The 19,960-nt window shown below is 43.2% G+C and overlaps 2 protein-coding genes across 2 annotated transcripts in view; both read right to left on the reverse strand.

Annotated features, from left to right (window-relative positions):
• si:dkey-26i13.8 (kinesin-like protein KIF19) overlaps window positions 1-10,032 on the reverse strand; it is a 28,555-nt gene extending 18,523 nt beyond the window's left edge. The window contains exons 1-8 of the mRNA XM_062530855.1: window positions 9,342-10,032; window positions 8,882-8,962; window positions 6,743-6,853; window positions 4,313-4,400; window positions 3,440-3,576; window positions 2,436-2,561; window positions 638-730; window positions 340-441 (exon numbers count right to left, since the gene is read on the reverse strand). Of these exons, the coding sequence (XP_062386839.1) occupies window positions 340-441; window positions 638-730; window positions 2,436-2,561; window positions 3,440-3,576; window positions 4,313-4,400; window positions 6,743-6,853; window positions 8,882-8,962; window positions 9,342-9,383 (780 nt within the window). The 5' untranslated portion in view covers window positions 9,384-10,032. The remainder of the gene's footprint in view (window positions 1-339; window positions 442-637; window positions 731-2,435; window positions 2,562-3,439; window positions 3,577-4,312; window positions 4,401-6,742; window positions 6,854-8,881; window positions 8,963-9,341) is intronic.
• Window positions 10,033-10,451: 419 nt separating this feature from the next.
• On the reverse strand, window positions 10,452-19,901 carry LOC134075412 (eukaryotic translation initiation factor 3 subunit B-like). The gene is made up of 18 exons (XM_062530856.1): window positions 19,624-19,901; window positions 18,157-18,352; window positions 17,874-17,993; window positions 17,197-17,254; window positions 16,939-17,067; window positions 16,503-16,660; window positions 15,818-15,949; window positions 15,433-15,499; window positions 15,298-15,344; window positions 14,628-14,838; window positions 13,902-13,974; window positions 13,201-13,323; window positions 12,837-12,915; window positions 12,531-12,669; window positions 11,987-12,112; window positions 11,677-11,754; window positions 11,078-11,186; window positions 10,452-10,722 (listed from the first exon to the last, which is right to left on the reverse strand). Exons 1-18 carry the CDS (start codon window positions 19,727-19,729, stop codon window positions 10,619-10,621), a joined length of 2,055 nt encoding a protein of 684 aa, XP_062386840.1. The 5' UTR covers window positions 19,730-19,901; the 3' UTR covers window positions 10,452-10,618.
• Window positions 19,902-19,960: the final 59 nt, after the last annotated feature.

A 19,960-nucleotide genomic window follows, 5' to 3' on the forward strand; every position in this document is an offset into this window, starting at 1 on the left:
AGGAGGCAGGGCCACCGGATGGGAGGTGGGGCTCAGAGGAGAGGAGGCGGGGCCAGAGGAGAGGAGGTGGGGCTCAGGAGAGGAGGGAGTTAGGCTGCCCCCACCCCATTGGCTCTACAGGCACTCACATATACTGTATGTCCAATAGATAGGCAAACACACACAGATTTCTCTCTCTCTCTCTCTCTCTCTCTCGCTCAGACAGACAAACAGATAGATAGAGACACACACATGTGCATACAGGCAATTCTCCATGCATGCTCCGTTGTGCACACGCACACGCACACACACACACACACACACACACACACACACACACACACACACACACACACACACCTGTGAGGCCCTCTCCGTCCCGGCCAGGTCCACCATGAAGAGTTTGCCCACCCTGACCTCCTCATTGATGTTCTTCAGTCTGCTCTTCTGCTTGACTGTCACCTGGAACAAACACATGACATGTGTGTGTGCGTGTGTGTGTGTGTGTGTGTGTCCATGTGTATTCATGTGAATCAGGATCTGTTTACAGAATTGCCTGTTGTAAGAGCTAAACTGGAAATCTTAACTTAACACTTATCGTGTTACACGATGTGCATGCAAGTGTGTGTGTGTGTGTGTGCACATGCATGTGTTATACCTGCAGTATGGCATGCGATCTGGATGAGGTCTTGTTAGCTGCAGTGGGCTCTTGTGTGCGTTGCTTGTTGCCTTTGGTCAGCAGGGCCATAATCTACAAAGCAGAACAGCAACTACATTACCCATAACTCCGAAAAGGCCAACGAGTGTTCCAATCACATACAGTATACTCATCACATAAATTCATTTCAGACTCATTTTAACCGAGGTGAATTAAAGTAAAGTATAGGTACAGTAATTTCCTGATTATTAGTCGAGGCTTATACATTGATTTGGCAAAATTTCTTCAGCTATGAGGTTAATACACGGGGACAGTTAACATGGCATTAATATGGTTTCTTTTAACTTGCATAGAACACTGTCCTGTGACATATACACAATGCAGCTAATACACAGGAAATTAACGTAAGTATTCTGAACTTGTGACCTCGCTAATATCTTCACCTGACTTCACTTGTTAAGTGTATCCCTGACCCTAAACATGAACCATGTTGTCAATTGTTAGTTACATACTTACATATGATGTAGCAACATATGACTTACATATGATGTAGCAAATTCTTTGTTTACAGTTCACAATTAATGTTTTACTGTTTACGTTTAATCATCTTTTGCTCTTTAAAATAAAGTGCAACCTCTCCTCTGAAAGAATGACAGAAATGCTTAATGACTGTGAATTTCTTGGAGGCTTTTCCACTTCAAGTGTAACGTCTCTTTGCGATGAATGATTTGAGAATGGGTAATGACTGGTGAGTTTCTAGGATGCTTCAACGATACCAACAACGGCTAATGACTGAATTTCGAGGAGGCTTTTTCACCCCATAAACCCATCAGCAGGGATCCAGCTGCAAGCCAGCCAACGAGCCAGCCAGCGAGCCAGCCAGCCAAACAAACCCCATGACCTTGAAGCGACGTGTACTCTCCGAACTCCAGCAGGCCCTCAACGAGCCTCAATCACAGCGGGACCCGTTCCCCACTTTCATAACCTGGCTCCGCTCCCGAAAAAAACAGCACGGAGCGTCGATCCATTAATCATGCATAGCGCCATCGCGCCACCTTGATCACCTTCTTGGCCATTACAGCGCTAATTAAGGCATTAAGAATTCATGCCTTATTAAATATTTTACATAGAGGATGTGTGGAAAATTGGAGTGAGGCTGTGAGGTGTGTGAGAGAGAAAGAAAAGGTGATAGCGCGTACAACACCTTTCACAGATTCTCATTACCGTCTGCTGGTGAATAGAGCAATTGCGATTAGCAATCTAATTATCATCTATCACACATTAGTGGGCTAATTAGCTGGCTACTTTTATTTAGTAACAAAATGTACCGCATAGCGGTACAAAAATATGCAGTCCTGCACATTCTCTCTGCAAAAATAAATCACGCTTGTCAATTGGTCTCCATCCCCTACTCTTGCAGCCTTTGTTTGCTTTTGTGTGTGTGTGTGTGTGTGTGTGTGTGTGTGTGTGTGTGTGTGTGTGTGTGTGTGAAGATGAAGAAGATGATTGTTGTCTGAAAATATGGGTGAGCTAAATTAAATGTCTTCATCAATGGGATAAAACCAGTGAGACCAGTGGAAAAAAAAATACTAAGTAGACCCCCAAGCTGAGGCTAAATAGCCAAAACTAGATCTGAAACATGCTGTGTTGTGCTGTGCTGTGTTCTATCAGCAAAAACAATCACTCTGGCCTCCAGTCACCTCCATGTTGCTGACCATGTTTTTACAATGTAGTGCATTCATTGGTTGTGTTTTAGTTTCTTGCTCCTACTTCCTATCCAACATCGGTAACCTCTGACCTCTTTGGCGTTGCTGGTGGAGAACTCGGTGATCCCGGCGATGCGGATCTCGCCCTTGGCGTCCTCCCGCAGGTCAAGATAACCCGACGACGGATTCAGCAGGTCTCGGATCATCTCGTTGTAAATCTACAGAAAGCAGAAATGAACATGTCATGACCACTGAATCACACCATTTAAAGTGTGTGCAGTAGCAGGTAACAAAGCAGAGCATGCCAGATATACTGTAGCATATTTAGCACCATTTGATATAATCTGCCTGCAGCTCCGGCTCCAAATGTTTCTGTCCTACTTACAAATCTGCGGGGATCAATCACAAACTGGTTGATCCACCTGGTGCACCCAGATCATTGGTCTGATTGGTTGAAGGACTATCCAAAAGAGCCATTTGAACTCATATAGAGTCATGTTGATCACGTCTCTTGTGCATCCAGATCAATGTATAGGTCATGTACAGAATGTATCACATGTTATGTTGGTGCACTATATGGTGAAACTATTCCATATATAATGTATCGAGGGCTGAGAACCAAAGGGGCGTAAGTGACATTTCACCAACTTTACAGGAGAGCCAAAACAAATCTAACTGCTTCTATATGTTCACAGTTAAAGACTTGTGGTTTTTGTTCAATAACGTTATATTTATAAATATTTTACTTTTATACATTTGTCAGTTAGAAAGAGCTCATCAAGAGCTTTCAGGTGATATGTATAACTCAGTTTTGACCAAAATGTCCCTTACGCCCCTTTGGTTCTCAGCCCTCGATATTATGTTAGTGCACTATATGGTGAAACTATTCCATATATAAATGTATACATAATGTCATAATGACCATACAGTATGTCATAGATTAACTCAACATCTAAAGAGGTTCATGCTTGTAAACACTTAGTTTTCGTCCTACTTTATTGTCCCACTTTCTGGCGGACCTAATGAATGATTAATGACCACTGACTGACTGACCGGTCGAGCGAGCAAAAGATTACGCTCCCCTGCTCAGCCTCACCTCCAGGTAGGACATGTAGACGCTGCAGTCCATGTCCTCCTTGCCCGCCTCGATGGCCTTGAAGAGGTCGTTGAGGGTGCGCACGTAGATGCCCGGCTCCGAGTCCACGCCCAGCATGGTGTACGTCTTCCCCGCGCCTGGGCAGACCGCCAAGGTCACAGCGTGAGAGGGGGCAGAGAAGATATCAAATTCAGGAGGGTTTTTTTAAAATATTTTTTCAAAAATGTTTGAAACATTATCTTATTGTTTGACAGGATAGTGAAAAGATGACAGAAAATGAGTGAGGGGAGATGAGGAGTGAGTTCGAGATATAACCTGGGGAATTTTTTTTTCAAACATTTTTGAATTTTTTTTTAAACATTATCTTATTTTTTGACAGGATAGTGAAAAGATGACAGAAAATGAGTGAGAGGATATGAGGAGTGAGTTTGAGATATAACCTGGGGAATTTTTTTAAAAAACATTTTTGAAAATGTTTTGAAACATTATCTTATTTTTTGACAGGATAGTGAAAAGATGACAGAAAATGAGTGAGAGGAGATGGGGAGTGAGTTTGAGATATAACCTGGGGAGACAGTCAAGGACACAGAGTGAGTGGGAGGGCAGTTCTAGTTTAGTTTGGGGCTTTTCTGACAGGATAGTGAAGAGATGATAGGAAATGAGTGGAAGAAGATGGGGAGCAAGTTTGAGAGAGGACCCCCCAAGTCCAGACTCAAACCTGGGCCCCTGTGGCACTGAGCCCATTCATGGTATGGGGTGTCCCATGCTACCGCTACGCTATGCTATGCTATGAGTTGGGAGTAAGGGTGGCGATTGGGCAACTGAATGGGGGCACCGAGAACATTTGGTGGTGATGAAAGCTCTGTGGTCTACCTGTGGGTCCATAGGCAAAGACAGTGGCGTTGTACCCTGCGATCACCCCCTCAATCAGGCTCTCAGTGGTGGCAAGATAAACATCTTCCTGCACAGCAAAGAAAGACAAGGAGAGAGCGAGAGAGAGAGAGAGAGAAAGAGAGAGAGAGAGAGAGAGAGAGAGAGCTCATTTGGATCCACATTTGTTCATTCCAACGACTATAAACAGGATCTGAACATGTTCAACGGCTTGATTTACAGTACGTACAAAATGCTACACTTGACATACTGTACTATCTGCTGTTGCTTACTGCCTGTGACCACTCCTTCAAAAATCCAGAGCTGTATGGAGGCTGTGCAAAATTCTAATTCATCAAGAATGAGCTATCCTGACCTGAGGCGCGCTCAAATTTGGCAAACATTTGGAACGTTTATGACAAACAGGTGTTGTCTGACCAGTTCCATTTGAACGATTTGGTGTAAACATTCCATTGTTAGGGTAACACTTCATGAGTTTTAAAATCTGGCTTCAGAAAGTAAAACTCCTGCCACATTTTTGTTCCAACCACTCACACAGCCAGCTGATTCTAATTAGCAGAACTCTTAAACCAGGTAATTAGTGAAATCACCTGTGTTAAGCGCACAGGTAGAGCGAATACATGGACTTTTACTTTCTGAAGCCGGACACATTTCTGTGTCCAACTTCACTGAGAGAACTACCTCCACTGACTGTTTGCATGTGTTTGCAAATGTTCGCCAAAAACTCGAGGCAAACAGAAAACCAGTTTGCAAACGCTCGCCTATGTTTACAAATTTGATCGCACCTCTGACCTCACCCCAGTTCCCCTGACAACGTGACAACCCCACCACCATCACCTTCCAAAACTATCCTCTGCAGAATCCACTAAACATCTCCAGGCATAATCCTCCAGGCAGGCACACGAAAGGGGCGATTTCAGAGGGGGTGGGAGTTCAGTTAAGTTGTCACCCGGAGAGAAGGAATACTATCATTCTTGTTGGCTGGTGGGGTGGCTATTAATTCTGAATAACAGGAGACACCAATGTAGAGTTTCTTCTACAGGCCATAGCCACTGGATCTTTCCACTGGATCAGTACATATATTGATCAGCTAAATGCTTTTGCAAAGTGATGTACCGGTATAGCTTAAGACAGTGACGTAATTCTAACAACATACGATCCTTCGGAAAAAAAACAAATGCAAGGCTAGTGCCAGGAAACTATGAAGCATGAAGGCTGTGAAAAGGTAAAAGGGGGGTCAAATCTCTTGCGGGGTCAAATGGACAGTAAGTGCCTCATCCCTTCCCCAGCCAGAGGGCTGCAGCAGGACCGGCCTGCTGCTGAATGATTCTGGATGTGAAATGTCACACGTCTCCTCTATTCCACGGGCAAACACAGGAACGCCAGACATAAGAGGAAAAAATGGGAAGAACTGGGCCACGCGGATGAAGAGAGACGCCCTTGGGCCGGAGCCACGTGTTTGCTGTACATGGAATGTTGAGACGACCTTTGTATCATAAGAGATATACAGTACAGTATGTATATATTTTGACCACAATCTATCAACCGAAATCATCTAAATGTTGCACCAACAAGTCTCTCAACGGCACAGACTCTACAGAGAGGCACGAGTGGTTTGTTTCAACCTGATTACGTGACAAATCAACACTCTCATACTCCAAATACTGCTGTAATCTCAGTACAACAAAAAGCAGTCTTTATTGCATATCAAATGAAATACACTAAAACAGATCTACTTTATTTTTCCTTAATGGGTCAACAAAAGTGTGTTTTACTTTTCCAGAACACGCAGCACGGTTAAAAAAAAAAAGAGGGTCAAGGTCAAGGAGCGCTTCCTGGACTCTAAAGTTTGCTTAAGTTTGAGGTGCTCTTTGGATGGGATACTAAAAACCTAAGAAACTCCACGGCACTCTAAGTTGAAAAATGTAAAAAGCCTTTATTGCTATGCCTTGGTCAAAATAACCTTCTGAAAACTCTGAAGCTGTGCCACCAACGCAGCATGGTTTGAATCTTTAAAGCAACACTAAAGAGTTTTTCGGACCTTAAAATAATGTTTCCAAAATCATTTCAGTGGTTCATCAACTCCTAAAAGGGTGAACGGCACTTATGCTTTCACTTCGCGGCCCTCTATCGGCTATAACCGCACTATGTAACTTTACGAGGTGGGGTAGTGTATCTGTAGTTCGATGAAATGAGACATCAGAAACTACAAATTTGACTTGCTTCGATGTCACAATATATCATACTTTCATAAAATCATGCAACATATTCTACCTTGTCCATTATTTGCTGGGTAAAAAAATAGTGTGTGTGCGACAGAGGAAAGGTGCTTTAGTGTTGCTTTAATCAGTTGAAAAGTGTAAAACTCCACTAATGTATTTGGGATGGGGGCGGGGGGGGGGGGGCATATACCTGCTGGGCGTGCTGGCCAAAGGCCACATCAAACATGTAGGTCTTCTCCCTGGAGCGGTTGGCCCGCAGGTGATTCTCAGTGTCCTCACACGGGTCCATCAGAACCACCATCTGCACAAAGCCACAGACACAAGTTAGCCGACGACATTACAGTCCATGTCAAAACCCATTCAGAACAACAACAACAACAAAACAACCAGAGACTAACAGGGGATCTACACCAGGCGCGTAACTGAAGCGTTCCGTTCGTGAGGCGTATGCTGCAGCAGTTAATAATGACTATAATCAATGGAAGTAGCTACACCAGACACGACAGTGGTGCGTACGTTCGAAAAAAATAGACCAGTCTTCTCATTTGGATTTTACGCAGCATACGCCTCATGAACGGAACGCTTCAGTTACACGCCTGGTGTAGCTCCCCTGTAACTCACACACAATTACATGACAAGACAGTTATTCCATATCAATCACAGCAACAAATAACAACTACACATATTGTGAGGAAATAAATGCATGGACAGTGATAATGAAAACATATGCAAATGCACACAAAAACTGCATTTAGGTTTTGAGGGCTAATGTTGAACTACAGGTTATGGGCTACTTTGAGTATTGTGCAGATGCAGGTCATTTGATATGTTTCTAACGTAGCTGCATTTTATAATGAAGGACTCAAACAATCATACAGCACCCCGATGTGACACGCATGTGTTAAGTTATATTAGTATTATTGTAGCAGTTTATGTAGAGAACTGCATGACACTGACAGTTTGTTCCAGCAGAGGCCAGTATTGAGCTCTGCTGTCAGTGTTCATGCCTTAACCTGAAATAGTCTCCATTTAAGTGAAATTACCAATGTACAGTAGCACATGGTCTAGCAATGCATACAATGCATACACTCTTCACGCACACACCTGACACAGAATAAAACAGTCTGCCTGTGTGTGATATACGCTTTCATCTGAACACCTACGTCTGAGATTATGTGTGTGTGTGTGTGTGTGTGTGTGTGTGCATGTGTGTGCACGTGTGTGCGTCTGTGTGTGTGTAGTCTGACACTCCCAAGCTAATGCGATACTCCCTCCTCACTTTCACAAACACTCTTGACGTGGACGCTGGCTGGCTCTCTCCTCCCGAGGAGGCTGGGTGTAATGTCTTGGCCGAGGCACGGGGCTGGGAGGGTAACGGAGCACACAGCTCCACCTGGCCCACTCCCTCACATGCAGAGCTAAGTGGATTAGGCTCTGACTTATGGGAGCAGATTTAGCCCTTGGTTTCTCCCAGAGCACAGCACACACACACACGCGCACACATACACACACGCATGCATGCATGCACGAACGCACACACACACACACATGCACACACATACGCACACGCACACACACACGGACAAAAACACACACACACACACACACACACACACACACACACTCACACACGCACACACACACACACACACACACACACACACACACACACACACACACACACACACACACACACCCATGCACACACACACACACGCACACACACACACGGACAAACACGGACAAACACACACACACACACACACACACACACACACGCACGCACAGCTCAGGTGAGCAGCAGCCAGCACATGTGCAGGGACATTGAGGCATCTGCCAAGACTCAACGTGCTCAATGGAGACGTGAAGAACACTATAAAGGAGCCAGAACTCATCTCTTTACCCAATTTTCTGTCGGAAAATGTTTAAACTAGGCATAGTCTAATTGGTTAGAAACACATACAATGCTGTCATTTGTAGGCCTATCTCATTTGTAGGCCTAAGTTGCGGCAGGTTATATCTCTAGCGACACCCGTTTTGACAACTAGAGAAAAGAACACAAATGATGGCTCAAACTGATTCACTGTTCTATTCATCAGCATGAATTCACCATCCCTGATTCTAGGTAGGCTACACAGAGGTAGGCCTAGGCTACACACGCAGACTAGTCTCCAGGGAAAGCAATTCCTTGTGGCATGGTGATTATGTGGTGTACGTGTGTGTTTGTTTTTTTGTGTTACATCAGGGTCGTTACGCATTATTCCCACCGCACCTTTCCTACACGATGCACCTGTTGCCTCGGTGCAAGAGTTTTGACGTAGCCGCCTACCTGGTCATCCACCCGCTGGGCCACCACCGTAGCCCCCTCCTCGATCTCAGCTTCATTTAGCGGACGGATCCGTAGGGCCACCTGTGCATTAAATCAAACAATATTTTTTTCAAACCAAACAATCTGTCAAGAAAAAATAAAATAAAATAAAATAAAATAGCAATTTCAAATATATATGTTTAAAAAAATATTTGTCCATAGGCTATAGCCTGTCTACTGTATAGCCAACATTAGGGTAGGCCTATCAAACAAAGTTGCAATGTTGGACAAAGGTGTCTGCCAATTAGTCGTGGACAAACACAAACAAAATAGGAAGCAAGACGAATTAAGGTAAACATGCTGAAAAGACAAAGAGGAGTAGTCAATTAGTCTGAATGAAACCCTGAAGGCCTATGGAGGCAATGTTGACATGCAACACGTGAAGAATGTCATGCAACAAACTGTGGTAAATCTGACGTACCGTAAGTTGGTGATCTTTTGATTCCACTGGCAGGTCCTTCATGTCTGCTTTAACTCACTACAATGATACCATCGCTCGATCTCTGGCTTGCTTCACCTCACAAGATAGCCGCGGGCAGCAAGTTCATTACTCGATTCTTGTCCAACCCGGTGGCTGTATCCACTACAAATGATCCAGCTCTCCAGGTGACCAGATGACTGAGCAGGCAGTTGTCATTGGCTGAACAGGGGATAATCCTCTCTAAACGGACAGGCTGGCCACATCCAGCAGCAAGTGGCTGGTGCAGACGGAAATATGATATAAAGTTGACTAGTACCTGATGATCAAGTCTTAAGGAAAAGTTCAGCAAGTTCCGTTTCACGGTTCCTCTACGTAACTCACTCCAGAAGCTCAATAACCTCAGTAGCTTATAATTTAAAAGCAAATATTACCCATAGTTTAGTAGGCTGTATAAGTTAAGATTTTCAACCCATCTTTCCCCGTCTTGTCCCACCACGCCACCAAAACGTAGCCTGTTGCTAACTCAAATGTAGGTACCTTGTTTTTGTCATCAAATATCGCTCAGACACATTCCAATCTGTTGTCAGGTTGCTTATTTGCAGCTAAAGCACTATGGAAGTTCCCTACATTTGAAGAAATCTTTGTGCTAATCGACCTAGATCTGCTTCCCTCGTTTCCGTGTTTAGGATGTCTTTAGGTTACCCAAATCTGCATGAGCTCAGCGCGTCGTGTTCCCATAGAAACGGTGCGCGGGGGGCCAGTGATTATGCGTGGCCTACTGGGGAAACTTCATGCAAACTTCACGCCACCTACAGTTTATGATTGCCACTTGTGCATGTTATGACTGAACTGAATGCAAGCAGGGTCAGATTTTCTAAAGGTTTCCATAGAAACTGAAGCTTGAGACCCTACTACCAAGATCTTCAAAATTGTAACTTTTAATTGTGCAACTCTGTTAAGATAGTTGTCATGGAGAGTGTTTGCTTTGCATGTTATGGCTTCTTTAGGCCTACTTAAACTATCATCAGCAATATCCTAGACATTATGGAGACAGTAAAACACAGTGAAACATTTGTAAAAAAAATAAAATTAATTGTAAAAAACAGTGAATTAATTTAAAAGATTTATTTCAAATACAGCCGTAGTGTTTCACCACACAACCTAATCCAAGATGAGGAAGAGTTTTTTTCCCTCTTTTTTCCCTTTTCTTTAAAACATGTCCTTCACCAGGTAACCGGGTGTGTGCCTAAGATGGCATCAGTCATTTATAAATAGGCCTACTCCAAGTCTCCTAAAGGAATGATCTCTTCATTAATGAAAAACTCGATGGTCTCCTCCTCCCAGTCCTCCACGTTACTTTCCAGCTCGTCTGTGTCCACATCTGCAGGAGACAGCAAAGGCAATACAGATAACAAGTTAGTGATTATCGATAACAAGTTGGTGATTATCAGTTGAGTCAGATATTCTCCAGGTTGTGTGGACACCGTGGAGGTTGTGACATTGTAAGGTTGTGTGGACAGTGGACACTGTGTGGAGGTTGTAATGTTGTAATAATGTTGTGTGGACATTGTGTGGTGGTTTTAATGTTGTAATAACATTGTATGGAGGTTGCAGTGTTGTAATAAGGTTGTGTGGATACTGTGTGGAGGTTACAACATTGTGATAAGGTTGCGTGGACACTGGACACTGTGTGGAGGTTGTAACATTGTGATAAGGTTGCGTGGAGGTTACTGTACCTCCTCGGAGCTGAAGGCGGAGCTCCCTCTGATCGTTGTAGGCCTGCATGGCGCGCTCCCGGTAATTCCGGTACTCCTCCATCATCAGCCGACGCTTGTCCACCAGCTCCTGCATAGGCACAGCGCAAGACAACAGCACATTAGCCCACGTATGACATGACCTCACCTCACTGACCGGGTAACATCACATTAGCTTAGTCCAATAGCTACCATAATTTCCCGACTATTAGCCGAGCCTTATACATTGATTTAGCAAATTTTCTTCAGCTATGAGGTTAATACAGGGTGGCAGTTAATATGGTGTTAATATGGTTTTGTTTCTTTTAACTTGCATAAAACGCTGTCCTGCGACTTATACACAATACGACTTATATGCGGGAAATTACTGTATAGCTGGGCCACGCATTATATTGTATTCCTTGACCAGGTGCTGCTACATTACATTGGTACACTACACTAGCTAGGCAACATATTGCATCATATAGGTAAACTTATTTCAAAAGCCAACATGAACAAAAGGCTTCCTGCTGTATGACCCCTTTAAATGTATGGTAACCATGATGATGACTCCAGGAAGTGGATTGGTTTTAACCGCTAACCTTGGAGGCCTTGGACTGGCTGAGGCGATCTTTCTGCTCGAAAATCTTGGAGTACTTCTTCAGGTCCTTCTTTATATTCTGTGAAACGCAAACACATTACCACAATCAATACAGAAATCAGATTAAGACTACAATTAACATTTCAGATCAGCTCGAAGAGAATCAGATCGAATCAACTGAACAACTCAAAGGACAATTTACAGTACTTTGCCAATTATTAGGTATATCGTCTTCCAGAATCTGTGGTATAATGTGGTTTCATATAGGCTACAGGCAACTTGAATAGTATTATGGGTTATTGTCGGTTTACCTTGATTTCCTCGTTACTCAGTAGAGTTGGTGGACGTGGTCTCCATAGCAGCTGGCAGAACCGATCCTTGTTGTTTTTCTGTAGGAGACGCCCTTGGAAAGTCCACAACCAGTAGGCATTGTCCACCTATTGGAGCAAGGTTAACACAACATGGGGAAGACGTTAGGAGAGGAGAGCTCAAACACAGAACTCCGGTTCTGTTTTCGCAGTAACGTCTAGAGAAACCTGGTTAAGTCCTCAGAGCACAATCAGTCTGGACTAAACTGACCAGCATTATATGATTTTAAGATAATACAATATTGTTAAATATTCAGGCTTCCCTGGATTCAATATTTCCATTAAAAACTTGCAGGACAGTGGATTTGTGATTATCTTTACAAATGACAATGGTTGCAAGAATGACAAAAGATGTTGCAAGAATACAGATAGTTTACGCATAATTTTAATTTTAAATTTTAAATTTCTGGCACACCAACATTTCCTTCAACTGACTGCGTTAATTCACCTTCTCAGTTCACTGAATCGAGTCCAAGCGACTCCTTACCTTGTGACTCCACCAGGACACGGACGTGACCACGTAGCGCCCCGTGGGGTCCCACTCGACGTCCGACGCCATGTAGTGCTCAGCGATGTTCATCATGGTGCAGTCCGACGTGTCCACAAACGCAAGCGCACCATTCATACTGATGGAGAGAGGAAGGAAGATTATGGCAGACGGAAACACGCTTCATTTGGCACACAAAAACAATAATCCAAATGTATGTAGGCACACACACACACGCACATGCACACGCACACGCACACGGACACGGACACGGACACGCACACGCACGCACACACACACACACACCTCCTTAGTCCGGCAAGAACCATGAACTGTCCCTGGGGGCTCCAGAAGATGCTGTTGGCCTGCTGCTTGTCAAACATCTCTGCAAATACACACACACTTTTAATTACATTTACATTTATTCATTTAACAGATCTTTATCCAAAGTGACACACACACTTGGATCACCCCACTGCAAAATATCCAATGTAATATGAAAATATTGTTTCTCAAATTTAGGAATTTCCAGTCGTTCACAACAGAGTTGTGACTAATTCTGGGATAAACACTATTTATGTCCCACAGACACAACTGATACACAACATTCGTTGGAACACGATGACTGAACATTCTTTAGAAGTTTCCAGAAGCAGAAGGTGAGCCTTACTGATGAGGTCGATCTTGCCGTTGTTCTTCACGTGGTAAAAGGAGGCGTTGATCCGGGGAGACTCTCCGTGAAGGACAGCAAACTTGCTACCGTTGGGCTCCCACGCAAACGCTATGATGCTCTCTGGGAAACACACGGGAAATGTATCCATAAAAGCTCTGAAATTCCGACTTGCGTTTGTAAAGTGCCACTTCAGAATGTATTTAATGGAAAAAGTGCAATGAACATTTCTATTCAGAAACAGTTTTTGTGGTTTTGGTCCATTTGTTTGGTAGTAATACAGTGCTGTCTCACACTGATCAAATTTCTTACAAAATATCTGTACCTGAGGATGGTCGTTTGACCGAAAGCTAGGCTATTAAAACTTGCATAAAGGATTGAAGTGTGCAGACAGTTTATTTTGAACATACCAGTAATTTCCCGACTATTAGCCGCGGCTTGTACATTGATTTTGCAAAATTTCTTCCACTACCATGTTAATACAGGGGGGCAGTTAATATGGTGCTAATATGGTTTCGCTTCTTTTAACTTAAATAAAACACTGTCCTGCGGCTTATACACAATGCGGCTTATATGCAGGAAATTACTGTATCTGTACCTAATGTATTTCTCATTCTCCTGCTCGATGTCATTTTATCATCCATCATTTTGTAAACATTGTGCACTGGTGTGCAGGTGTGACCTTCCAGAACGTTCCTGACCTTTCATTTCCACCACGTCCACTGGCACCTGCTTCTCCCTCATGCGGAAGATTTCAAAATTTGTGACCACACCCTGCGGCGGAGAAGACACACACAACAGCTGTTAGTAGTTACCTTCACAAGGTCACAGCAACAGACAGAGTACATACAATAATCACAAATTAAAAGAGACCAGGCACAGATTAGACAGACTAAACAATGAAAACAAAATGCATGTCTATTCTTGTTTACTGTGTCTTGTTTGCATATGCTTATTGTCTTTTCTGTATAGAATATATACCGGTAGATTATCTACACAGAAATGTCAGTATGACCAGAGTGATCCCAGCAGCCAGAACCAAATTCCTTATAAGTGTGAACATGTTTAAGAAATCAAATCTGACTCTGATTCAGATGAGCTAAATATGGACAGCCACAGACCAAAACTCACACTCTCACTCTCTGAGTCTGCCTCTCTCTAGCCCAGTACCAACAACAGTATGGGTGCCTCTCATTTAAGCTTTTATACATCCACCCTTCCTTCATCGGTCCTCGTCCTCACTGATCTACATAAAGAATGATGGGGCAGCAACAATGGGATAGTCTATCCAGCGTTAGTTATAGATCAGTGGGAACGAGCCTGGAGGATCGAGCATCGAGGATCGAGGAGAGATGTTGAGAGGCACCCTATCTCTCTTTCCCAGAATCTTCCACCTTGACCCCTAACCTTGACCCTTTTGACCTCACCTGTGTTCCCTTGGGCGTGCGGTCCACCTTGACGCACAGGTAGTCTCCGTTGCGCTGCCAGTGCAGCTTGCAGTCCACCACGTTGAAGAGGTTCCTGACGCGGATCTCCTGCCGCGAGGGCAGCTGCATCAGTGTCACGCGCGCCGGGATGTCCTTGTCCTCCGGCACCCAGAACGCGATGATGTTGTCGCCCGGCGACCACGAGAAATCCCTGCCATGAAAGAAACGCACCATTGTTCAGCTTTTTACTAAAACTGTTTTGACTGGAGAGTACAATAGGAGAGACACTTGTGCATTCAACCCATAACAACTGATTACATTGCTTATTGTGTATTACAAGTCAATTCTACAATCCTTCATAAAATCATTGATCTACATATTATTACAAATAATGGCATACCTAGAGCAACTTTTTTTTTTAATGATTCACTGATCTATGATATATAATTCATTCAGAATTCACAGAAGTCTGATGCAAATTATATACAACTACAAAACAATTTATTATATTGCCTATTGTGCATTAGCATATTTGCACACTTACTTATTGTATACTTATACAGCAAGTTGGCATACTGATACAACATTTTTTTATGAACTGCTGATCTATGATCTATAATTCTTTCACAGAATTCTGATGCAGTGGCAGAGGCAAGAATTGAACACTCACTTAATTCCACTGATCTTGAGACTCTTCTTATCGAGCAGGCCCATAGACTGAAAAAAAGAAGAAGAGAGAACAGTTATGTAACAGCAACAGATGGAATGGCTGTTTTGATTTGCTCAAATTGTATCACCGTCTCACCGGCGTCTCGTAGATGCTGAGGGTGTCTTGGGTCATTCTCGCAAAGAACTTCCCATCCTGACTCCATCTGTGAACAGTGAAGTACTTTGATGAATAATCATGAACAAGTGCAAACTTCAAAGGATCAAAGGTATGAGAGAGGTAGGGAGGGAGGAAAGAAAGAGAGAACGAACGAAAAAAAGAAAGAAAGAAAGATAGAAAGACAGATATAGAGAACTAAAGAAAGCGAGAATGAAAGAAAAGCAAGCACAGTGGAAAAGAGAAAGCAACCATATGAGGAATAAAACAGACAAAAAAGACAGACAAAGAAAGAAAGACAGAGAGAGAGAGGGATAGAAAGAAAGAAAGAAAGACAGAGACACAGAGTTCCTGGTGGCCCACTCACTTGAAGATGGGCCAGTGGGCGGAGCTCTCGCAGTGGAACCCTCTCTTCTTCTGTCCAGTCAGGATGTCCCAGATGATGATGGCCTGAGGGTCCTCCTTGGTGTCCATCAGAGGACTGAAAGTCACCACGTACCTGCCAGCAGTCATGTTTATGTTTATGTTTATGTTTACTAGTAAGCAGACACAACATTATCATTCAAAAATACATACAAAAGCAGAACACCACTACAACACATTCATATTGATGATAATTATAAGGACACCTATATTCAAGTATCAAGTAATCTCCAGTGGAAGGCAATGATAGTCTGGCTATCACCAGACCAAACTCAGTCATTTAAGATTGAAAATTAGTCTGGGGAGACTGCACTGTATTTTCTACTGCACAAGAGGCGTGACCAATGGGCACAGTTCAAATGACTCCTTTGGGCGCATTTGGATAGTGCTTCAACCAAACGGTTGCGCGAGGTGGATCGGCGCGAGGTTTGTGATCGGTTCCCCCAGATTTGAAACAGAAGCAGGACAGAAAATTGTGGAGGTTTCTAGCCTGAGCTGCAGGGCGAAATCATAACGCCAGCAGATCGGGTTGGGTTTCCCCACTCTAAGGGAATGGCAGATGTTTTCCCTAACGTTGAATCAGTTTAAAACTCTGCACAGAAGAGTGCATCTTTGACGACGTTCAGTACCTCTCACAGGGCGAGAAGTCGATGAGGGACACGCCCTGGTGACTGAACCTCTGGATCTGCTTGAACTTCTCGCCTCCCCATAATGCAATGCCTCTCTGGTGGAAGGTGGCCAGGTACGTGCCTTTGGGCGACCAGCGGACGTACGTCTCCGTCCAGCGCTGAGGTGGACAGTAGAGATGGGGGGGGGGGGGGGTGAGGAGGAGGGTTAATAATAATAATGTGATAATAATACATTTTATTTATAATGCACTTTACATCAGTGATCTCAAAGTTCTGGGAAGGGTTGGGAGAATTAGCTTCTATTAGCGTCAAAACAGTTTAAAGTTCATTTAAGCATTAAATGCAGCCCACTGATGGAATATGTACATGTATTAACTAGTTATTAACTAACGATTAATTCATTCATTAATTCATTCATTAGGATTGATGTACTCACTGCTCTCTCCTCGGAAACGATTGGCTCTTTAGGGTCATTGGCAAATATGGCCGTCCTCTCGCCTGATTCATAGATTACGCTGTACTGATCCCGACAGTCTTGATCCTCAATCCAGTGCCGCATGTTACCCTGGAAACGACAGCATGCACTCAAATTCAGTTGCATCGATTCGAACAGCATGTCAGACACTTATTCTACATGATATAGGCTAGGCACTGGCCACAGAGTAATATTTTCAGTCAGACGAGCAGCACGTACAAAGTCCTTGAATGGCTGTTTCTCTGGAGACTCCCATTCATCACAGATATTCATGTACCTGTGAGAACAAGAAATAAATGGTTTTAGAGAGCAGTTATGGGTTATTATGTGTCTGCCTGAGACGACAGATACAACAACACAACTACTGATGGAGAAAAATGATCAGACTACTACCTCCCTATTTATATCAGGTGCTCTCAATCCCAAGTGCATGCTGGAGCATTGCAGCTCCGCTGGTTCTCCATCAGTCTCTACACTACTCTGTGTGCTTGACTGGATGACTTCAACAATTTTATTTGATTTTTTTCCCCGCCACCACCCCCCCTCTTCGGAGGACTACTTTATTTTTAATAAAGCAAACAGAATACAAAAAAAAAGGATACATTATTTTGTCCTACCGTAACCAAACAACCCTTTTAGTGGAACCCTGAATACATAACTTCAACTTCAACATTTTAACGCTAGGCAAGAGCATTATGTACTGAATTAGGTGCAACCACACTGAATCAGATGTGGCAAGAGCATAGATTGGTAAAGGATTTTTAGAATTAGGGATCGGATTGAGAACCCATTTCAATACATTGAATAAATAGTTACTGATTACTGACTTAGCTTACAAATCAAATGTGTAAGCAACAAAATGAAGGTTTATTTAGATAGTATGAAAAGGGACCTACTTGTCAAAGTCTGTGAAGAGGTTTACTCTGAATGTGTGTTGTTTGTCGAGCTTGTAGCCATCTGCGTTCTTCACAGCCTCCACGGCATGGTTTGGATTAGAATATTCTAGAAAAATGTACCTGAAGCAAAAGGGGAAAAAAAGGACATAAGTGGTGAACAATCTACAGGGTCTACAGAAACTGCAAGAGACAACTGTAAGAAAGTATGAGTGAGCCGTGTAAATAATATAATATTATATTGATAAAGACTATACGTAACATATTATATTAAGATTATCCTCACCCTTTTGTTGTCCCTCCCTCTGTATCTGGATAAAATTCATTGGTGATCTTGCCGAACTTAGAGAATATTTTGTGAATGACATTTTTGAGTTTCTCGAGCCTCTCGGGGCCGACCTGGGGCACGTTGTCCACCACCACCACCGAGTCGATACCGTCAGCCTCCAACGGCTTCTCACGCAGAACATCTGCCAAGAGCTCTGCGAAGGCACACGGGGGGGTCAGCTTTTTTGCTTTTTTTTTTGCTTTTTTGTCATATTATGCGTGTTAATACAAGGTCAACATTAGAATAGAAAGTATTGGACAATAGCAAACATTTGACTGAGTCTGTCTGTGTGACTGTATGTGTGTTTGCTGTAACACAGGTGTCTCTGACCTTGAGGGAGAAGAAGACATGACACATTTTTATTACACCTGACCTACAGGATGAAAGGCTGTGCAGTCACCAAAGTCTCGTATCACACCATACATTACTGTATGTCATATCCTAATAAGAATACCTATGAAAATATATAGCCTAGTTTTTTGTACATTCAAAAAGCTCATATACCAAACCACATGAAAAGGCCAATTTCCATTTACAATCTACATTTAATGTAAATGTAGACCTATTTTAGCCTCATTTCAATGTCATTCATTGATTTTTACCAACAGCTGCTAAGTAGTTGGGATTGGAACACTTGTACAAATGTAAGCCTATGCAAAAACATCACTATGCAAAACTTTCATCAAGATCATGTTATAGTTGTTATTCAATACAAAGATACAATTGTAGTTAACCAAACCAACCACGTTATACAATTCAGACAGGACACTGCAAAACTGTCAGTTGACAATGTCCTCTATTATGTCAGCTTGCCACCCTCATGCATGAGTCAGTCTCAGATTTCGCTGTCTGTTGCAATGAGATAAGACACTAAATAACGGTTTCACGATTAGGCCAGAAGTATGTTTCAGATTTTTAAAATAAAACTACCACTAAAAGCTAGTCCCAGAAAATTATATATATAAAAAAGACATCACTGTCAGCTAAGAGGACACGTTTCTCTGATGTTAGTGTTATTTGATACGTGAAATGGTATGCCCAGTAGCCTTACATAAGGGACACCGAGGTACATAAATAACTCTGTGGCTTTGTGGCAATACAGCATTAGAATAGTACAAATGTAGACTGGTGGACACAATGTATCAAGCCTGGCCCGTCCGCATTCCAGCCTACTAGACAAGGATGCTGCGAATGCGTCAGCATCCAAGCCATAGCCATAGCCTCGCAACGTTAGTATCAAGGCAGGGTGCTACCCCCAAAAAGCCTGTATACATGGCACATGCCCACAAAAAGACGTGAACTCCAATTGGGTCAAAATGCATTCAAGGTGGGAAAAACGGAGTTTTAATGCTAGATAGCATGCAGGGGAACTAGCACATTAGCTTAGCAGCGGGCCGTGAAAGCCTGGTCCTTTCCCAAGCTTACCTTCATCCTCGATATCGTCCACGAAGTCCTCTGTGTCGCTAAACGAAGGCTCCTCCTCGTCTTCATCAAATTCGGCTCCCGCAGCCATGTCTAAAGTATTCTGCATCTGATAGCTTGTTAAAAACCGTGTGTCAATACCGCGAATAAAATATATTTTGTGATAAAAGATGTAGACCAGTCCGCATCATTGAGAGAGCCATGCAACGTTGGGTATGGTAATGGCAGCGGGCTGCTGGAGCGCGGACCTTCGAGAACAATACTGTTGCACACTACATGTGCGCAGCTTTCCGTACGGCTCCCATGTCTAGTGACTGCACCAACATCGGCGCATTCGGTT

Source organism: Sardina pilchardus, chromosome 1 (genome assembly GCF_963854185.1).
Source record: "Sardina pilchardus chromosome 1, fSarPil1.1, whole genome shotgun sequence".
Lineage (NCBI taxonomy): Eukaryota > Metazoa > Chordata > Actinopteri > Clupeiformes > Clupeidae > Sardina > Sardina pilchardus.

Bases quoted from the DNA above. Each gene is read 5' to 3' on its own strand.
- LOC134075412 (XM_062530856.1), bottom strand. From the start codon at position 19,729: ATGCAGAATACTTTAGACATGGCTGCGGGAGCCGAATTTGATGAAGAC. The intron at 14,839-15,297 runs GTGAGTGTTCAA...CTTTCATGGCAG, and splicing joins CTCAAGATCAGTGGAATTAA to GGATTTCTCGTGGTCGCCGG. The intron at 12,670-12,836 runs GTGTGTGTGTGT...TCTCTCCATCAG, and splicing joins GTTCTTGCCGGACTAAGGAG to TATGAATGGTGCGCTTGCGT.